This window comes from Artemia sp. Qi Xiang Cuo, chromosome 8, assembly GCF_049724085.1.
Source record: "Artemia sp. Qi Xiang Cuo chromosome 8, ASM4972408v1, whole genome shotgun sequence".
Taxonomy (NCBI): domain Eukaryota; kingdom Metazoa; phylum Arthropoda; class Branchiopoda; order Anostraca; family Artemiidae; genus Artemia; species Artemia sp. Qi Xiang Cuo.
The window spans coordinates 74,258,113-74,278,813 of record NC_142801.1 but is presented as its reverse complement, the minus strand read 5'-3'; the positions used below and the strand labels follow the sequence as shown (position 1 = coordinate 74,278,813).

General features: G+C 34.1%; 1 protein-coding gene across 1 annotated transcript in view; it reads right to left on the bottom strand.

The window, feature by feature from the left end:
• Positions 1-4,016: 4,016 nt before the first annotated feature.
• The window catches only part of CycJ (Cyclin J), a 182,391-nt gene continuing 165,706 nt past the window's right edge, over positions 4,017-20,701 (bottom strand). Inside the window, exons 5-6 of the mRNA XM_089093748.1 lie at positions 13,109-13,268; positions 4,017-9,853 (exon numbers count right to left, since the gene is read on the bottom strand). Of these exons, the coding sequence (XP_088949874.1) occupies positions 9,661-9,853; positions 13,109-13,268 (353 nt within the window). The 3' untranslated portion in view covers positions 4,017-9,660. The remainder of the gene's footprint in view (positions 9,854-13,108; positions 13,269-20,701) is intronic.

The following is a 20,701-nucleotide window of genomic DNA, read 5'->3' as shown; positions in this document are numbered from 1 at the left end:
TTCTCAAACTTCTGACCTATCTAGATATTTTTTCAGGCCAGAATATCCCAGGATGCAGATTTTCCAGAAAAAATATGGAGCCTTTTTCAAGAAAAAACAAATATACATACATAAATACATACATACACAATTATTGCTCACTTATAAAGATAGTATATTTATATATGATATATATATATATATATATATATATATATATATATATATATATATATATATATATATATATATATATATATATATATATATATATATATATACATTTATATTTATATACATCAATTCGGTGTTTGCTTCATCCTCTGTGCGTGAAACTTTATACGACAAAATAGAGCGCTGCAGTATGAACACGGCTAAGGAAGGCTTCAACATCCCTATCCCTTAGCACTTCATCTATCCCTTAGCACATTCCATCCCTTAGCACTTCATCGTTTTTATGGCCTTGTTGTTATACTTGACTTACATATCCAACAGCCGACAGTTCTCAATATTCTACCGAAACTCATAAAATCAGGAGGGAAAATTCGATGCTTTTCAATTTTATTCATCAATTTCGAATACAAAACCAGATCATATTATTAAACACAAAGCTTTTTATCATAAAAATAAACAAAGAAATTAGGGATAAAGAATACAAAATGAAGTTCACACAAAAACATCATCACTAAAAAGAGGTGTGGTCCATAGGGGGGATAATGAATAAGATGATTGGTTCAACGGATGGGTGGGTGTCAAAACAAACTGGTAGATTTACCGGGCATAGTTCAAAGTAAGGCTAGGAGGAAATTATTTTAGACGAATATCGTGGTGGAGTACCCCCTATGTGCAAGTAATATCACGAAACACTATATCTAATTCTGAAAACAAAGGATTAATTTCTTGTATATATATTAACTGAAAAAAAGTAATGAAAATCAATTCCCAAAAAACAAAATCATCATGACTGCTTCCGAGTATTGAAAATGGCAAAAATAACTGAATTGCTTAGCTATTAATGAGAGTCGTAAATAGAAACATCCAAAAACGATTTTTAAATTTGCTAGATTAATAAAGAAACACTAAACACGAACAAAGAGATTCAAGAAGAGAAATAAAGATAAAGGGAAGGGGGACCTACTGGCTAAACATGAACGGCTCCCTCCACAAGTTTTTTTTTCTTAATGAGTTTTTTTAATTATATTTTTGGAGTATCCATTGCCAACTAAGTTTTAATTTGTTTATATTTCTTATATCTTATTAAAATTACAAAACTTTTAAAAAGAAAAGAGGAAGAACCCGAGTAATCATTTCTGAACATAGGGAGCATCAAGGGCGGATCCATACTTGCGGATAAACTTGCGTTAGGAGCCAGTTTAATTAACGCACACTTGCGTTAATTAAGTAAATTACACTACTTTAGACTACGTTAGGGGGGGCCCTCACCCCTCCCCTGGATCCGCCACTGGGGAGCATATCTTTCACTTATCATAGACTACCAGACATACATTCAGAGGGATGTTTAACTCTCCGGTAGAACACGACGTATTGAAAAGCAGTGAAATATTTGCACAACCAATTTTTAGACTGGGTTCTAAAAAACATGAAAGTAAATTTCGCTGTTACATAACTCTTTTTTAATATCAATAATAAAAAAAAATGGGCTACGTTACGTCACCATAGTCAAAAGTTGCCACCAGATAAGATATTTATTTTTTGTGGTTGTTGAATGTTGAATTTTTAAGTCACCGGATTAGCGAAAAAATGGTTTATCTTAAGTCGCAACTCGCGCACATCTTCGGGAAAAAGAAAGCTTCCGGGCACTTTCGCTTTTATGACTGCACTATCTTATAATATATTATTATAAGATTATCTTATAATATAAGTTTGTATATTATTTGACATATTATTATTATTAGATATATTATTTGAAAAAGGCTTCCACTATGTTCAGCTAAGACTTATTTATCTTTTTTTGTGAGCAATACATGCCTTAAAAATATTTTATTTAACAGATAGGAAAATTACACGTGTTTTCCTTTAAAGAAAATACAAAGACTAACTCATTCTTTCCTCAAAATTAATCCAATTGAAAAAAGTAAGTATCTCAGAAGACTTTGATCCCAAATAGTGAAAAGTTTACAAAGATACTCTAATATACAATACTGAAAAAAAGAAAGATAAGGATGCTCTGACACTCTTTGATCCATGATAGAATGGACAGTCAATTTAGCGCTGAGAAAGTACAGTTTTTCTTTATTCCAATTTTTGGAGGAAATTAAAAAGATTAGGTTAATATTTAGTGAGACGTACTTGGTCTCATGGGATAAGTAAAGATTTTAAAAGATAAGAGGGGAAGAAAAAGAGATCGCTTCCTTTAAAAACTCATGAACATCAGGTGACAAGTGCCACACGTGGCGCAGGCTTTATGAGATGTACAACAAGTAGTGAAGAAGGGGCAGCCCCCTGGGGAACAGCCAGGATCTTTGACAAGCATCCCTGAAGTGACAATTCAAAGAAATGCGGTCGTTTTAAAACCTATATTTTATAAATACATTCTAAGACCACACCCGCTATACATGAGGAAACTCAGAGAGGAAAGAAAATAACAAAAATAAAAATAAAATCTTGAACTTGAACCTATTTGCACATTAAATGATAAACGAATTTGTAGGCCAGCCAAAGCTATAGCAAAACAAAGGATTATTGCCCAATCATCTTGGTAGATTTCTTTTTCATTGATTCCAACCTGGTTCTTATTTAGTTTCTGTTCTGTTATTGGCAAGTAAACTTCGAAAGGTTCGACTTTTGTTGGTTTCTTTTTCTTTTATTTTTTTTCTTTTTTTTTGTTTAGCACTGAGGACGACTCGGCGGAGGTCCTTGTCGAAATATTTGCTTATTACTTCTTCTTCTTCATAGTTCGCCACCGGCTGACAAAATCCTCGTTTTTCGACCTTTTGTTATTTTCTTTCCTCTCTGAGTTTCATTTGTCTATATTTTATACAATGATTGCCCCATTCCCCTATCACACATGACTAAACCGTCGTAGCAACTGGACTTGCTGAGAAACCAAAACATTAAAAAAAACCAACGGCTCCAGTTATCAAAAATATTATGATCATCTGGTTCAATTTTGATTTAAGGAAAAATTCTTTATTAAATATGGATTAAAATTTATTTTAAAGGAAAAATTTAAATTACCTACCCTTCTTTTGGCTTTCAGAACTACCTAAGCTGAAGTATTTTTCCTAAACAAGTCTATTAAATTAATTGGAAGCATTAATTGGACCTAACAGTTGATTTGCAAGCAGTGATGCAAGAGGAGTTTGTATCCCCTTCAAACATACTAAATCGTAGATCTAATAGAAAAAAAAAGCCTTTGCCAATGATGTACTGTCATTTTTCGTTTCTTTTCAATTCACAAATGATTAAGTTTTGAACAACTTTGGCTGTACAAACCACCGAAAAAAAATGAGATTTTTTTTCACCGAAAAAAAAATGAGACCGGCCTTAAGCAATAAAATGTGAAAAAACGAAAGTATTTTTTAGGATATAATTATTCAAGTAGAGGGGGCAGGCATCTGAACTAACATTGAGTACCCCCTCCCTTTTTTGTAGGCATGACTGAAGGGCTGACTACAAGATGCTCATCTGAAAACAATGTTCAGCGACAAGAGAAGATTCTATTCCAAAGGTTGTACGAAGTTGAGTAAAATAATTTGATGGATAAACAAGAATACGTCATCTCAAAAAACTGGAATATGCTTGATTAGACAAATAATTCATTTTCACTTTTTTAATAAAATCCAGTTACTATTTTATCAAAAGAATAATCAATTTATCTGTCGGACTCTCCTCAAAAAAGCTTAGAGCAATAATGAACTTCCCTGTTAGCTTCTACAGAGAATCAAGATTCTTAATTACAGGTTCTCTCACTTTTCCTAATTATTTTCCTTTTTATTATTTATAAATTCCTTTTATATTTTATATTTATATTTTCCTTTTTATTATATTTATTTTATTATATATATAGGCTACTCACAGAGTAGCCTATCAGGAAAGAATTGACAATTTGTCATTACTCCTCACCAATTAACTATCTTAAAAGACCGACATCTACGGGAAGCCAAATTCGGCAAATGATTTCTGACAAATATGACCTGGCCTGTCTGCCCTCGGTTATCTTAAAACAATGACACAAACGGGGCGCAAAATTTGGCCACTTATCGCTCACAAAAGTGACCTAGTCTGTCTGCCCTAGGCTATTCTAAAAAAAGGGGCATCAACGGGTAGCCAAACTTGGTGAATTATTTCTTACAAATGTGACTTTGCCTGCCTTTTCTTGGCTATCGTAAAAGAATACCAAAACAGAGAGTAAAATTTGGCAACTTGCTACTCACAAATGTGACCTGGCTAGTCTGCCCTTAGCTATTATGTGAGTGGGACATCAACGGGTAGATATAATGGGCAAATTACTTCTTACAAATACATCCTGGCCTGCCTGCTCTGGGTTATATTAAATGAATAACATTGACAGGGAGCAAAATTTGGCTACATGTTACTCACAAATGTGATATGGGCTATCTGCCCTCAGCTATTTTAAAAGACAAACCAACGGGTAGCCAAGATATTTCCTAAAAATTTTTGACAATTATTTCTTACCAATGTGACATGGCCAGACTGCCCCCGGCTATGTTAAAAGGCAGATATTTAGGGGAGGAAATTTAGCCAGTTATTTCTTAGAATGTGATCTGGTCTGCCTACCCTTGGCTACCATAAAAGACAGAGAGTTAAGGGGAACAAAATTTAGCACAAATATCTTAAGAATTTGACCTGGTCAGCCTTTCCTCGGGTATCCTAAGGATATTTTACTCATTTCAATTGTTTTCCCATATGTCCGGCAATCACGTGGGGGTAAGACCTCATTCAGGAGACGTTTGTTCTCAGTTTCAATACAGGATGAGCTCTTCCTCTTTTAAGATTGCCCATTCTTTTTATGTTTTTTTTTTTACTTTTTTTCTATCATCTTTATTTTCACTGAGATAATTTTTTTTTTTTAGGAAATTCATTTGAGAAAAACTTAAAACCATTTTTTATCAAGACATGAATGGATGAGTCCGGTAATTCAGAAACAGAGATTCAAACTCTAGAATCAAGATATTACGTAGCCAAACTTTATACCACATCCCCATTGTGTTTAAGCAGAAATGAAGCGACTGATTAGGCTTCAGGATGCTTATATTCTCAGTGAAGCAATTCGAGACTTTCGTAGGCATATATCTCGTCAATACTAAAGTTTTGGTATTAATACATGAGACCAGAGACCTCATTTGAGGGGAGGCCAAAGGGACGCTGATTCCCTGCTAAGGCTACAAAATTCCTATGCGGTCAAGCATAAACAAATCAAAGAACATCCCTTGCTGCCCCCCCCCCCACACACACACACACAAAAAATAAACCAACATCTATACACGAGAAACACATGTATAAATGTAATTTTATTTTTATATTTTAAAGTAACCTCCGAAGAAAATCCTTGCACCGACTTTTTAATCATAATCATTATTTTCAAATTTTTTGGCATTTTATTCATTTTATTTGTATCCTGAATACTGCATAAATATATCAGTATATTGAATACAAGCGTTAGTATCAAAACCCGATTTCAAATTCGTCATTCTCGGCTTGAACAACACGGCTGAAAATTGTAAAATTGTATGCTGAAAATGAGACTATGAGAGAAACAATATGATATAATCTATTTCAACCACAGAACGATCGATCTCGATCATAATTATTCATTGAATGATCCACTAAAATCTCATTCAGATTTGTATTACTATTGGCTATATTATTAATTTTTTATCCATAAGGATTACATAATTCTTGTAATTACTATATGATCATCCGCCCAGGCTACAGATAGCAAGGCCAAATCCAGGATTTTTTTTTTTGGAGGAGGTTTTACAAAAGATTTTTTCCAGGGGGGGGGGGGTGGGAGGGTTACAAAAAAAAACTCAGAAAACGCATACAAAAATTTTCCATATTCATTTTTCTTTACATTTTTACGAGTCGAAAAACATTTCAGGGGGAGGTTCAAATCCCCTAGCCCCCCTCTCCCTTGGTACGGCCTTGGAGGTAGACATTTCATAAGAAACAATATCCCCTTGAAGTTGATTCTTACATAAAGAGAGAGAATAGCAGGGACAACAAGAGAATAAGAGAGGGGGAGATAAAGAATTACCGAAAACGGAATAAAATTTAATAGGCAATATATTTCCAAAACTATGATAACGTTAAAATTATACATATTGTTTTACCATCGACACGATGGAGGATTTGAGCTAAATTTGAATATGGAAGAATTTGGGTTAAATTTGTTTACTAGATAGGAAGCCGCCAAGCAATTTAGTAAAACTATTAATAATATACACTATTTTATTGCACAATAACTTTGACGGAAAACTAAATATAAGAAATTACCTTTCATATAATTACCAACTAGTATGGAGACCAGTGGTGTCAGTCCACAAAATGTAGGGGAGGGGGCAAAATTTATTTTTCAAAATCTAAGAGGGGGAGGGGCAGTTTTGTTGTTTTCTTCATTTTTCAATGAAAATATTTAGAAAACTATTTTCAATATAAATACCCAAAAAAAAGCATTTTCAAAAATTTAGAAGGGATAGGGGACAAGTGTCCCCCTGCCCCTTCCCTTAATGACGCCACTGATTGAGATACTAAACTTGCTGTCTTATGAAAAAGAGATACAAATAAACATATTGTATTATGATAACTGAATTTAAGGCCACTTGATGCAACTAAATTAAAGCTAAAAAAAAACTGAGCGTGACTAGACGATACGAAAATATCCTTAGAAGTAGCCTATTAGAAATATCCTTGGAAAAAAATATCCTTAGAAGTATACAAATGCTCCCTCCTTCTTCTTAAATAAAACCGCAAGAATTGTGATGGGAAGGAGGAAGAAGAAACGTGCAACAAGGGAAAAACAAGCCAAATGTAAGAAAATTAGAAATGCCTTCCTTTCATTACGCATAGAGTTATTTGCTTTTTCGCTGAGAAAGAAGAAGAGGGAATGTAGGAAGAAAGGGAGAAGCAGTTAGGGACTTATCTGCCCTTTAGCTGGGAGGAAAATATGGATTTTATGATATTACGTTTAGAACAACAATTTCAAGCCCTCTCGCTCACAACGCATTCCCCACAAAAGGGTGATTTTGAGATAAATTAGGTTTTTTCTTTATAAAGCTTTTCGGCCCTTCTGCCTATCCAATGTAAAGTATTATTGACCAATTCAAGAAAAAAGGTAACTATAAAGTAATAATAACTGTGACAGGACAATTTGAGATAAATAAATGTAATATAAAGTAAAGAAATAAATTTTTAGACCTTCCAACTATGCAATATACTACATGGCCGGTAATTTTATTCTTTTAGAGACAATAGATTAGAGGAATAACTGTAGGTACATATGGCCTTTGAGATTAGCTTGGAACAAAATAGCAATATCTCATCACTTCAACACTTCACCAATCGATTCAGCGAGGGCAATAACCATGGATAATGTGTACATATCAATACCAAAAATGCAGGAATACATTTTTAAACGTGAGGGCTGATATGCTCTTTGCAAGGGTATATGCTTCTTATTTACACCAAAAAGTAAAAAATGCAACGTCCCAAGCAGCCAAGAGTACACGCAGAGAAGGGCAGAAGGTGTCAGTCCCCCTCCTCTCCAGATGACCATCACAAGTAAAAAGTGAAAAGGTTTTGACAAAGCTTACCCCATCCCCTATGCGTGATTCTATAAAAAAAATTGCTGGCTTAACATCTTACCTCTCTAAAGGCTCATTCACAATAAGATTTTTTCATGGAAATTTTAGTCAATCAGGAAGTGCTCTGAAAAATCTGATTGGCTCAAATTAGCGTTAGCTAAACCTCGGTATTAGTAAAAATCTCATTGTGAATGGGACTGCGCCAAGAATTAAAGGTAGATAGAAGCACAGGCTGTACATATTTCACGCAACGTTCTATTCAGGTCCATGAGTAATAGAAAAAATTCGCCACCAAGGAAAGCGGTGCGTTTTTGAACTTCTAAAAAGACATACCGAAAAAAGACACTTCTTTAGACTGATCCTCAGATAAGTAAACATATTGAGTTGTTTGTACAAAGAACTTGTCATTACTTTTGGCATTAAAAAAATCTTTTGCCCATCTATTGGATTTAATTCCTGTGTAACAATGTCAAAACTTAGTTTCTGATTCCTTGGGAATCTGAAATCTATTTCTTTAAATGTATTTAGATTCAAAATACAGAATCTGTAAAATCAACACCGAAAAATATTTTTTATTTTTTTTAGGAATCAGAGACAAATTCTGACTAATTCTAGCTGAAACTGATTCCAAGGAAATGGCAAATTGCAGTTTCACTCATTCTTCATAAAAAAAACAACATTGATTAGTATCCACATTGAGCTTGACATTCATTTAAGTGCTCATATAGAGCTTTGCATTTTTTTTAGATTTACTTTCTGAATAACATTTCCAAAATCAGCTCCTGATTCCTCATGAATAAAATAGAAAAGAAATTAGGATTACGATTAAGATTCAAGACTAGAACAGAAATCCTACATGAGACATTTCTGGTAATTATAGTATTGGCAGTGTTCAGATAAGATAATTTGAATACATAAATAAATACCAAAAAATTAAATTGTTGTCAGAAACATAACCACAGACTTGGAGAAGGGTACTATTAAACACTATCTCTTTTCTGCACTTGAATTCATGCAGACGAAAGCTTTTTTTTTTAACAAGTACACTCACTTTAAGATAAAACCAGTATAGAATACTTTCTAAATACTTAGCTTCCTATTTCTCAGAGAATAAATCACTAGAACCCAAAATTCACACGAATATTTTCTGGTATACTATTGACACTGTTCAGGTGGGATATTAACAAAGGCTACAAATAGAATCACAATCTCAGAAACATTATCACAGACTTATTAAAAACAAATAATTGTGGAATTCTTTTTCTGCGCTTCGAATATGAATTATAGAATCCCTTACTTATTTATCTTTAGGTTATAATTTTTTTTTTTTTAAGATCTTATAATATTTTTGGCCTTCAGCTTTAAAAGGTCCTGTCATTTTGACGATTTTCTTACAGTTTCTTTATAAATCCCATACAAATCCTCTTTTTTCACTGTTTTGACAAATTATGGATTTTTTACATTCAGTTTAGTGACCTTGTTCAGGTATCATTTTATGAACATACAAAAAAAAATATATAAAATTATAGCCAAATCTAGGAAACATAATCACAGAATTATATAGAACACTAAGTGGAGGAATTCTTTTTCCCTGCTTCGAATATGAATTCGCCTACTTATTTATATTCAGAGTTATAATTTTTTTAAGACTTAAAAATATTTTTGGCCTTTACCTTTAAGTGGTCTTGTCATTTTTACGATTTTCTTATAGTTTCTTTAAAAATCCCATACAAATCCTCTTTTTTCACTATTTTGACAAATTATTACTTTTTGATTTTTGTTTTCAACATTCGGTTTAGTGACCTTGTTCAGGTATGAACATACAGATAAATCAACAAAATTAAAGCAAAATCTAGGAAACATAATCACAGACTCGAAAAGAGTATTAAATAACTTAATTTTTTCTGCGTTTGGTCGTATCCGAGTTATAAGATACTTGCTTTCTTTTTGGAGTTATGCCAAAGGAGCGATCAGAATCAACGCTATCAGTGTTCGAGACTTCGATATCCGATGCAACACCACTGTCTGGAGTTTCGTTGTCACACGAACTCAGAGATGCGTTAGCACTAACTAGCGATGAATTTCCACTAAAATAAAAACGATAAAGCGTATAGTAAATATTAGTTTGGCAGTGAAAAAAATGTGGGATGCATGGACTACATACAGTAGCCAATATAGTAATTTCGTTCATATCTTGTTATTTCTTCAAAAATTTTTTATTTAAGGAAAACAATTAACAGAGAAACATGAGCTATTAAACATTCTAAGTTTGTTTATATTTATTTAATTCATTTACCTTAGAAATTAATTTGCAATTTAAAACATCATAAATTATTCTGAAACTAGGCTTTTCGAAACTATTTTTTCTAAAAAAAATATTCTAATCTATTTAGGATTCCTTCTTATTTGATTCCATGCTCCCCAACTGTCTTCGTCGTGTTCTTTAGGACAAAATTCATCAAAATAATCCATATAAACGTGACAAGGCCACAATCCTGCTTAACTATGTACCTTACTTCCTACCTTAAGCTAGACCATACACATTCAAGCTCCTACACGCAGTCTCCTACTAGCAGCAGGTTAAGTTATCATGAGCGTTTCACACCCGTAATGGGCAGGACTACTGATGGGTAACCAGACCAAGATCGTATCCGGGGGGGGGGGGGAGGGTTAGGGGGTTTGACCCCCCCCCCCAAAAAAAAAATGTCTGTCATTCTCGTAAAAACGTAGGTTACCAAGATGAATATAAAAGAAAATTATACGTTTTTTGAGTTTTTTTTGTGTAAACCCCCTCCCCCGAAAAAAAATCCGTTTGTAAAACCCCTGCCAAAAAAAAAAAAAAATTCTGGATAGGGCCCTGAACCAGACGACCCAGAATCGGTAAATTAAGCATGGAGTCAGGTTTCTCAACATTGAGAGTTTTTTGTTTGTTTTTATTCTTGCCCTGTTTCGAAACTTTTGACATTAAAGATAAGGACTGAAAGGCAGGTATGTTTTTTTAAGGGTTGAGACGAGGTTTGAGGCAGAGTTTTCTTGATGGTCCAGTAAAATATTTTGAAAATGCAATATAGGAGTGCAGCTTTAGAAAATAAATGGAATTGGTTTCACTGAGCTTTCAAAGGGACTCAGATTACGTGGTTTAGCGTCTACCGCAGAGTTACCTCTCATGTCATTTCAACTCCAATACAATATCTATTTCATGCATATAAATGGTAAAAAAAAAAGCTATTAAAAATTCAAATGAGTCAGTGACTTTTGATCCGCCCCGTACATCTCCCCTAACCAGGGTGTAGGTGTTTCAAGGGTGGCCGACAGTTATTTATATAATATAATGTCTGTTGAAAGGCCCAAAAAAACGAAAATTTGCAGTTGTAGTTACTATATATGATTATTCTTTGGAACCAACACCTGAACTATCAATTCCGACAACGCCAATACGGGCAGCTAAAGCAAAGGTCTTTGTTAAGTTGTCTTAAGTAGTCATAACTCAAAAATGTGTCAAAAATAAAAATGAAGAGCAAAGATATGGGCGATTAGAAGATATGTGAAAACGACAATTAGAGCGTGTCAAAAATGAAATGAAGGGCAAAGACACACGCGGCTAGAAGACAGACGACACAGAACAAGTGGGGGATTCAAAAATGAAAATGAAGAGCAGCGAGTCAATGAAAATCAACCCGGACAGCGAGAATCGAAACGTGTCAATAAATTGTTGGAAGAAAAAGAAGTTTTGTCCCACCACCTGAACAATTAAAAGAATCACAGGTTCGGTGATATGTCTTTCATAATGACAAAAGACAAGCCAAGGCAAAAAAAAATTTTTGTCCCACAACCTGAACAATTAAAAGAAAAAAGGGTTGTCATCAATGCTTCCCATACCTTATAAAATCAAAAACCTGGACTAGATAAATCGTTCAAAGAAAAAGAAGTTTTTGTCCCTCCACATGAACAATTAAAAGAAACAAAGGTTCGGCAATATGTCATTCATAATGACAAACGACAAGCCGAGGCAAAAGTTAAAGGTCCAATAAAAAAAATATAATTTTACAAAGGCCCCACTTCTTATTTAAGGTCCATTTGGACGTAATGACATCCAGAAAAGGCTCAAATTGTCTGCGTTAAAGAATACAAGCGGCAGTGAGAATCTATATATAGAAGCCTGTCGCGTGCCCCATGCCTTTTTTAAAAAAACGAAGGTTCTGCGATACGTATTTCATCATGAAAAAAGGTAAGCCGAAGTATCATGCAGCAGACAGATTGTAAATGATAGCGATGATGATTGGGTTATGGGTTTTCGCATGAAATATTACATTAATTTTGGCTTTGTCTGTGAAAATCAAAAATATGACCGGAGAAACTCGTTTAAATCGTATGAAGTTTTTGTCCCACATTCTGAAAGAATAAGATGAAACAAAGGTAGTCGCCGATGTCCTTCCTGCCTTTGAAAATAAAAACCTGGACTAGATAAATCGCGGGAAGAAAAAGAAGTTTTTGTCCTACTATCTGAACAATTAAAACAAAAAAAGGTTCCGCGATATGTGTTTCATAATCACAAAAGACAAGCCGAGGCAAAAATTAAAGGTCAAATAAAAAAAAATGCAATTTTACAAAGACACAACTTCTAATTTAAGGTCCATTTGGATGTCATGGCATCAAGAAAAGACTCAAATTGTCTGCTTTTAGAAGACAAGCGACAGTGAGAATTTATATATAGAAGCCTGCCACGTGCCGAGTGCCGGGGCCCAGTACTATATATATATATATATATATATATATATATATATATATATATATATATATATATATATAGCTGCTGGCATCGGAGGCTTTTGTCACCTCATTTCCCTCGATCAGGCCTTTGGTCTTCGCAATGACTCTTCTTTTCAGTAAACTTGCAGCTAATCGGTCTAAAATGTTAAAATTGGCGCAGAATAATAACCAAAGAATACAAATTAGGCAATCAACATCCGAAAAATATAAATTATGAAAATAAAACCAGGCGTACCAAAAAACTTTGTCTTCTCGAGGTTCTAAAATTATTCTGGACGTGAAAAAGGCTTAAGTGTTGAAGGTGTTCAGCTGAGGTGACGAGAGTAACTAATCAAAAGATCACTTGTTCTGACTATCTTTACCAGAAGAGCTTGCCTAAAAATATGGTCACACCATTCGTTTTCATTTAATAAAAACTTTGATGAACATGCTATCTTCAACAGTCAATCTCCAATTCATTTAAAAATACTATCCACCTATTTATTTGCAACAATCATAAATGCCAGCAAAAGTTGCACTTTATTCAGTGATTGATGGCACCGCCAATCTAGATAAGAAACAATAATACTTACCAGAAATAGAGATCAACAAGGGGTAGAACTTCAGAGAGTGAGTATCCAGTCAGCTGGGTCAATGGTTCAGTCCAAATTGGAAAGAGGCCCATAGATCTTCGAGAAGCGGCAATACATGCTGATGCGGTTTTGGAAGGACGAACTGTTGAGAGCACAAACTCTGAAAGGAGATTTTTTTAAAGGAAAGCTCAGAGTATAAAAGAAAATCCTTAGAAATTGAGTATCTGAAACGGATATACAAGCGTGTACGTATATTTACAGCATGTAAAGGATATTCCGAGCACGCTTGAATGATCTTGAACATGTTTTGATTTAGGAAAGTCATATTGAAACCTCAACGAGCGGTAGGAATTAAATTTTAATCACTTAGGACCCTTCCCAAAATGTTACCTGAATGATCATGAGTCGAAGGATGTACGACATGTCTACATGTGCGACTTATTTTGCACAATTGTAATTTGAACAAGTTGTTACATACTCAGCTATTATACAAAGATCTATATATGTATCCTATTTTCAAATGCGTTATTGGCATATTTTGACGCCCTTACCCCTAGAGTTGCAAGCATCATAATATCACTGGAAGCACTCTTTTTTCTTTTTTTTACTTTATAACCGTTACTTTTGCACCCGGGGACATTCCAATCGAATGAGCACCCTCCGAAGTTTTTACACCCAGTTCTCCAATATAAAGTGGCGAGGTGAAAAAAAGAAGGAACAAACAATACACGGAAGGAACATGGCTTTTTACATGGAAGACTTAGTGCTCAAGCGCAGCCTCTGAAAGAACTGGTTAGAGGGCTCCTAACCGCCCTTTTCTCTCCGAGACGACACACACACAGAGACGACAAACACACAGAGACGACACACACACAGAGACGATACACACATAGAGACGACACACACAGAGATGACACACACACACAGACGACTAACACACAGAGACGACACACACACAGAAAAGACACAAAAACAGAGATGACACACACACACACAGACGACACACACACAGAATCACCATGTGACTTCATTTTTCTCTTCTTTGGCTCTTTACTTTTTTTGAAATACTTCTTTTTGCTAAATATTTTTTTTCTTAATTAACGATTTAAAAGGGTCAAAAAAGATGGGAGACACATCGTTGTTTAATGAGTCAACGCTACTGCGTTAACGATGAAAGAGGAAGATAAGGGACAAGACAACGAATAGTCTAGTAAGGACTGAATATTTTCTAAAAGCATTGCCTGAACTGGGCAAATACAAAGTTTACATCAAGTGGATAAAGTCCTGTCAAAAAACAACTTATTGAGATAAAAACTCACAAACGTAGGAAGCTATAGTTGAATCTTGTGTTTTTGGGTACAATTATTTAAGACATTTAAAAAATATTGCTGTCTAAGATTTTTTGGATTTTACACATTTGTAGGCCATTATGGGTAGGAAGATGGAATGAACCTGCTATAACAGGCCAGGTGTTGAATCCCAAGTCGATCAGTAGCTTAAATTCATTTAAAAATATTATGTAAGTTGATCGAGTACTAGCAGCAGACCAAAAAAAAAAAAAAAAAAAAAGTCTGTAGCAATTAAGTCGCTACAACCACAAAAATGTCTGTAAAAAATGCATAGAGAACAATAGTAGCAGCGAAAAAATAATTAAGTTTTTGCTACTAAAAAGTAGCAGCGACATTTAGTTAAAAATGAGTTTTGTGCCGCTAAATGTTGCAATCCAAACGTTTGTTTGGTGTCACTATTGCCAGATGTCAGATCAAAAAACTAGGATCCAAGCTTAGACATTGTCAAACAGTTCCTGGTAACGAACTGTAAGGAAGGAGCGACCCGGCTCAATAGTAACCGAAACTCTAAAAAGCGGAAATTTGATACCGATAGATATATAAAAAGAATCGGCTCTTTATCCTGATTAAAAAAAAAACAAAAACAAGTTTTTAAACTGAAAGTAAGGAGCGAAATTAAAACTTCAAACGAATAGAAATTATTCCGTATATGAAAGAGGCTTTCCCCTCCTCAATGCCTCGCTCTTTACGCTAAAGTTTTTTATTTTTTTTAAAAATTAAGTTGTGAGAAAGAGTCTATTTTTATCGGAAAGAGCAATTTTTTGAGGAGGGGCAGCCTCTTTCATACACGGAATAATTTCTGCTCGTTTTAAGTTTTAATGTCGCTCCTTACTTTCAGTTTAAAAAACTTGTTTTTTTATTTAATTTCTGATCGTTTTTTAGTTAATGCAGCTTTTATTTTGGCTCATCGTCATTGAAATGTAAACAAAATTTGCATAAAAATTTTACTTTTCTTTTACTAAATGGCTGTCTCTAAATTTGGTTCTGACGTAATTTACAAATTAACTTACGTAACGAACTTCTATATTCGCATATTTTTCTTCTGGCAAAAAATACAAAGTTGCATATTTTTGCAGATATGATCTTGAAACCTATGTAATAGGGTTTTCTGATACGCTGAATCTGACGGTGTGATTTTCATTAAAATTCTTTCACTTGTAGGGGATGTTTCCCCTCCTTAAAAAAATCAGGTAAATTTTCTCAGGCTCGTAGCCTTTGATGAGTAATACTAAACTTACTAAAATTTATATATTTAGAATCATTATTATAAGCCCATTCTTCTGATACATTTATTGACATCAAAATTTCGTTTTTGAAAGTTTCGATTACTATTGAGCCGTATCGCTTGTTTTTTTTTATTGTTTTTTTTTATTACGTATATGAGGGGGTTCTCCCCTTAGTCAATACCACGCTCTTTACGTTAAAAGTAAAAAAAAAATTAATTCACAAACCCCTGAATTACAAAGCCCGTTTAATTAGAATAGATAGCTCTTTTGAAAGCAATAAGAAAAACTGTAGCGTAAAGAGCGAGGTATTGACTTGGGGGAGAACCCCCTCATATATGTAATAACTTCTGTTCGTTTTAAGTTTTAATGTTGCTTCTTACTTTCAGTTGAAAAAACTTGTTTTTTTTTAATTTAATTTCTGATCGTTTTTTAAATAATGCTTGGAAATCCGGCGCCCCCTTCATAAAAATATCCCTTACCCCAAAGAAACATCCTCCACGGAAAGTTTCTCCTGAGTAACCCCCTCCTGCAGCCCCTCCCCACCAGAAAAAATCCTTCCTGAAAATGTCTGTATATGTCCCAATAACCAATACAATATGTAAGCAATGGGCAAAGTTCATAACTTGTAGCCCTTCCCCTGGGAACTGTGGGGGATTAAGTCATCCTAAAAGACATATTTATTAGATATTCGACTATGCTGAACAAAATGGTTATCTCAAAATTTTAATTGGGTGACATTGAGAAAAAAATGAGCGTGGGAGGGGGCCTAGTTAGTAGAAAGGCCTTATTGAGTCCGATCCCTCACCCCTGCTGCCATCTACAATTTAGTTTAATGCTGACGGGGCACCAAATATGGGCATAGTGTTCCTAGAGAGAACACCTGTGCTGTCAGTCCCACGGGTACACCAAATATGGGCATGGAATCCCCAGGGAGAACACGTTTCCGAGAAATGTCTCCGGGCGAAGTTAATTAACGTCTGACAGATGATGTCAGGGTTAAATGTTTCCAGGCAAAGTTCATTAATGTCTGACAGATGATGTCAAGGAGAATTGTTTCCGGGCGAAGTTAATTAACGTCTGACAGATGATGTCAGGAGAATTGACTCCGGGCGAATGTTTTGATCTTAGAGATGAAGAGATTAACGCGGGAAAGGGTTTCCAAATAATTTCAAATGTGACAGCGCAGAGAAGTCAAAAACAAAAGGAACATACTGAAATTTGGTTTAGGGATTTTTTGGGCGAAAGCCTTTTAGACATTTTATGGAATTATTTGGGCGAAACAAAGATGATTTTAGAAGAGATTTAAGAAGAAGTTTTAAGGGGAAAACTATATTGTCTTTATAATGCAAAAATTGGATTTGAACAGTGTCGTGAGGTCCCCTACCCCCAACCCAAAGGGCACCGAGACCCCTAGCCCAAACCCCAACGAAGCCCCCTGTCCTCAAAGGTCCCCGGGCTCCCAAAGGGCCCCCGGTCCTCAAAGGTCCCCTGACGCCCCAAAGGACTACCGGTTTCCCAAAGGCCCCTGAGCCTCCATTTTTTAATACTATTTTAAGGCTTTATCCTTTCTTTTCAGAACAAGTTCTTTTCTTAATGTCCATCCTAAACCCATTTTAGAAGTTGAAGTACCCATCCTTTTTACACACAACTTTACTATACTGCTTTTTTGAATGCTCCAACACCAAACAATACTTTTCAAAGGCATTTCAGAACCAGTTCTTTTCTTAATGTCCTTCCTAAACCCATTTTACAAATTGAAGTACCCATCGTTTTTACACACACTTTTACTTTACAGCTTTTTGAATGCTCCAACACCAAGCAATACTTTTCAAAGGGCATTTCAGAACAATTTCTTTTCTTAATGTCCTTCCTAAACCAATTTACAAATTGAAGTACCCATCCTTTTCACCCACAACTTTACTTTACAGCTTTTTGAATGCTCCAACACCAAGCAATACTTTTCAAAAAGCATTTCAGAACAACCTCTCTTCTTAATGTCCATCCTAAACCCATTTTACAAGTTGAAGTACCCATCCATTTCACCCACAACTTTACTATACTGCTTTTTTGAATGCCCAACACCAAGCAATACTTTTCAAAAGGCATTTCAGAACAAGTTAATTTCATAATGTCCCTCCTAAACCCATTTTACAAATTGAAGTACCCATCCATTTCACCCACAACTTTACTTTACAGCTTTTTGAATGCTCCAACACCAAGCAATAATTTTCGAAAGGCATTTCAGAACAAGTTCTTTTCTTAATGTCCATCCTAAACCCATTTTACAAGTTGAAGTATCCATCCTTTTCACCCACAACTTTAATTTACAACTTTTTGAATGCTCCAACACCAAGCAATACTTTTCAAAGGGCATTTCAGAACAATTTCTTTTCTTAATGTCCTTCCTAAACCCATTTTACAAGTTGAAGTACCCATCCATTTCACCCACAACTTTACTTTACAGCTTTTTGAATGCCCAACACCAAGCAATACTTTTCAAAAGGCATTTCAGAACAAGTTCTTTTCATAATGTCCATCCTAAACCCATTTTACAAGTTGAAGTACCCATCCTTTTCACCCACAACTTTACTATACTGCTTTTTTGAATGCTCCAACACCAAGCAATACTTTTCAAATGCATTTCAGAACCAGCTCTTTTCTTAATCTCCCTCCTAAACCCATTTTACGAATTAAAGTACCAATCTTTTTTACACACAACTTTACATTACAGCTTTTTGAATGCTCCAGCACCAAGCAATACTTTTCAAAGAGCATTTCAGAACAATTTCTTTTCTTAATGTTCCTCCTAACCCCATTTTACAAGTTGAAGTAATCATCCTTGTCACACAAAACTTTACTATAAAGCTGTTTGAATGCACAACACCAAGCAATAATTTTAAAAAGGCATTTAAGAACAAGTTTTTTTCTTATTGACCTTCCTAAACCCATTTTAAAAGTTGAAGTACCCATCCTTTTCACCCACAACTTTACTTTACAGCTTTTTGAATGCTCCAACACCAAGCAATACTTTTCAAAGGTATTTCAGAACCAGTTATTTTCTTAATGTCCTTCCTAAACCCATTTTAAAAGTTTGAAGTACCCGTCCTTTTCACCCAAAACTTTAGTTTACAGATTTTTGAATGCTCCAACACCAAGCAATACTTTTCAAAGGGCATTTCAGAAAAAGTTCTTTTCATAATGTCCTTCCTAAACCAATTTTACAAGTTGAAGTACCTATCCTTTTCACACACAACTTTACAAAAGGCTTTTCTATATTATTACAGAACAAGTTCTTTACGTAATGTCCCTCCTAAACCAATTTTACAACTTGAAGTACTCATCCTTTTCACATACAACTTTACTTTATGGCTCTTTGAATATCCCATCACCAAGCAATACTTTCAAAAGGCTTTTTAATTAAATGTTTACTGAGCACACACAAATTTCTCTTATAAATAATATTTTTCGTCAGTGATAACACTTTTTCTGTTCGAACTAGCAAGTTTTCTACCAAAGATACCAATTTTTTTCTTAGAAGTAACATTTTTTTGATTGTGATAACAACTTTTCTGTCAGAAGTTGCAAGTTTTGCTTAACACTGACAAACCTTCTCATCAAAGTAACGACATTTTACCATAATACTAACATACTTTTACTGAACACACACAAACTTATCTTAGAAATAATATTTTTCGTCAGTGATAACACTTTTTCTGTTCGAACTAGCAAGTTTTCTACCAAAGATACCAAATTTTTTCGTAGAAGTAACATTTCTGATTGTGATAACAACTTTTCTGTCAGAAGTAGCAAGTTTTGCTTAACACTAACAAACCTTCTCATCAAAGTAATGATATTTTACCTTAATACTAACATACTTTTACTGAACACACACAAAGTTCTCTTAGAAATAATATTTTTCATCAGTGATAACACTTTTTCTGTTCGAACTAGCAAGTTTTCTTCCAAAGATACCAAATTTTTTCATAGAAGTAACATTTTTTTATTATGATAACAACTTTTCTGTCAGAAGTAGCAAGTTTTGCTTAATACTAACAAACCTTCTCATCAAAGTAACGACATTTTACCATAATACTAACATACTTCTACTGGACACGCACAAATTTCTCTTAGAAATAATATTTTTCGTCAATGATAACACTTTTTCTGTTCGAACTAGCAAGTTTTCTACAATAAATATAAAATGTTTTCTTAGAATTAACATTTTTTGATTTTGATAACAACTTTTCTGTCAGAAGTTGCAAGTTTTGCTTAACACTAACAAACATTCTCATCAAAGTAACGGCATTCTACCTTAATACTAACATAGTTTTACTGAACACACAGAAATTTCTCTTAGAAATAATATTTTTCGTCAGTGATAACACTTTTTCTGTTCGAACTAGCAAGTTTTCTGTCAAAGATACCAAATTTTTTTCGTAGAAGTAACATTTTTTGATTGTGATAACAACTTTTCTGACAGAAGTAGCAAGTTTTGCTTAACACTAACAAACCTTCTCATCAAAGTAATGACATTTTACCATAATACTAACTTACTTTTACTGAACACACAGAAAGTTCTCTTAAAAATAATATTTTTCGTCAATGATAACACTTTTTCGGTTCGAATAAGCAAGTTTTCTACCAGAGATACCAAATTTTTCTTAGAAGTAACATTTTTTGATTGTAATAACAACTTTTCTGTCAGAAGTAGCAATTTTCCTTAACACTAACAAACATTCTCATCAAAGTAATGATATTTTACCTTAATACTAACATACTTTTACTGAACACACACAAATTTCTCTTAGAAATAATGTTTTTCATCAATGATAACACATTTTCTGTTCGAACTAGCAAATTTTCTGTCAAAGATACCAAATTTTTTCGTAGAAGTAACATTTTTTTATTGTGATAACAACTTTTCTGTTAGAAGTAGCAAGTTTTACTTAACACTAACAGACATTCTCATCAAAGTAATAATATTTTACCTTAATACTAACATACTTTTACTGAACACA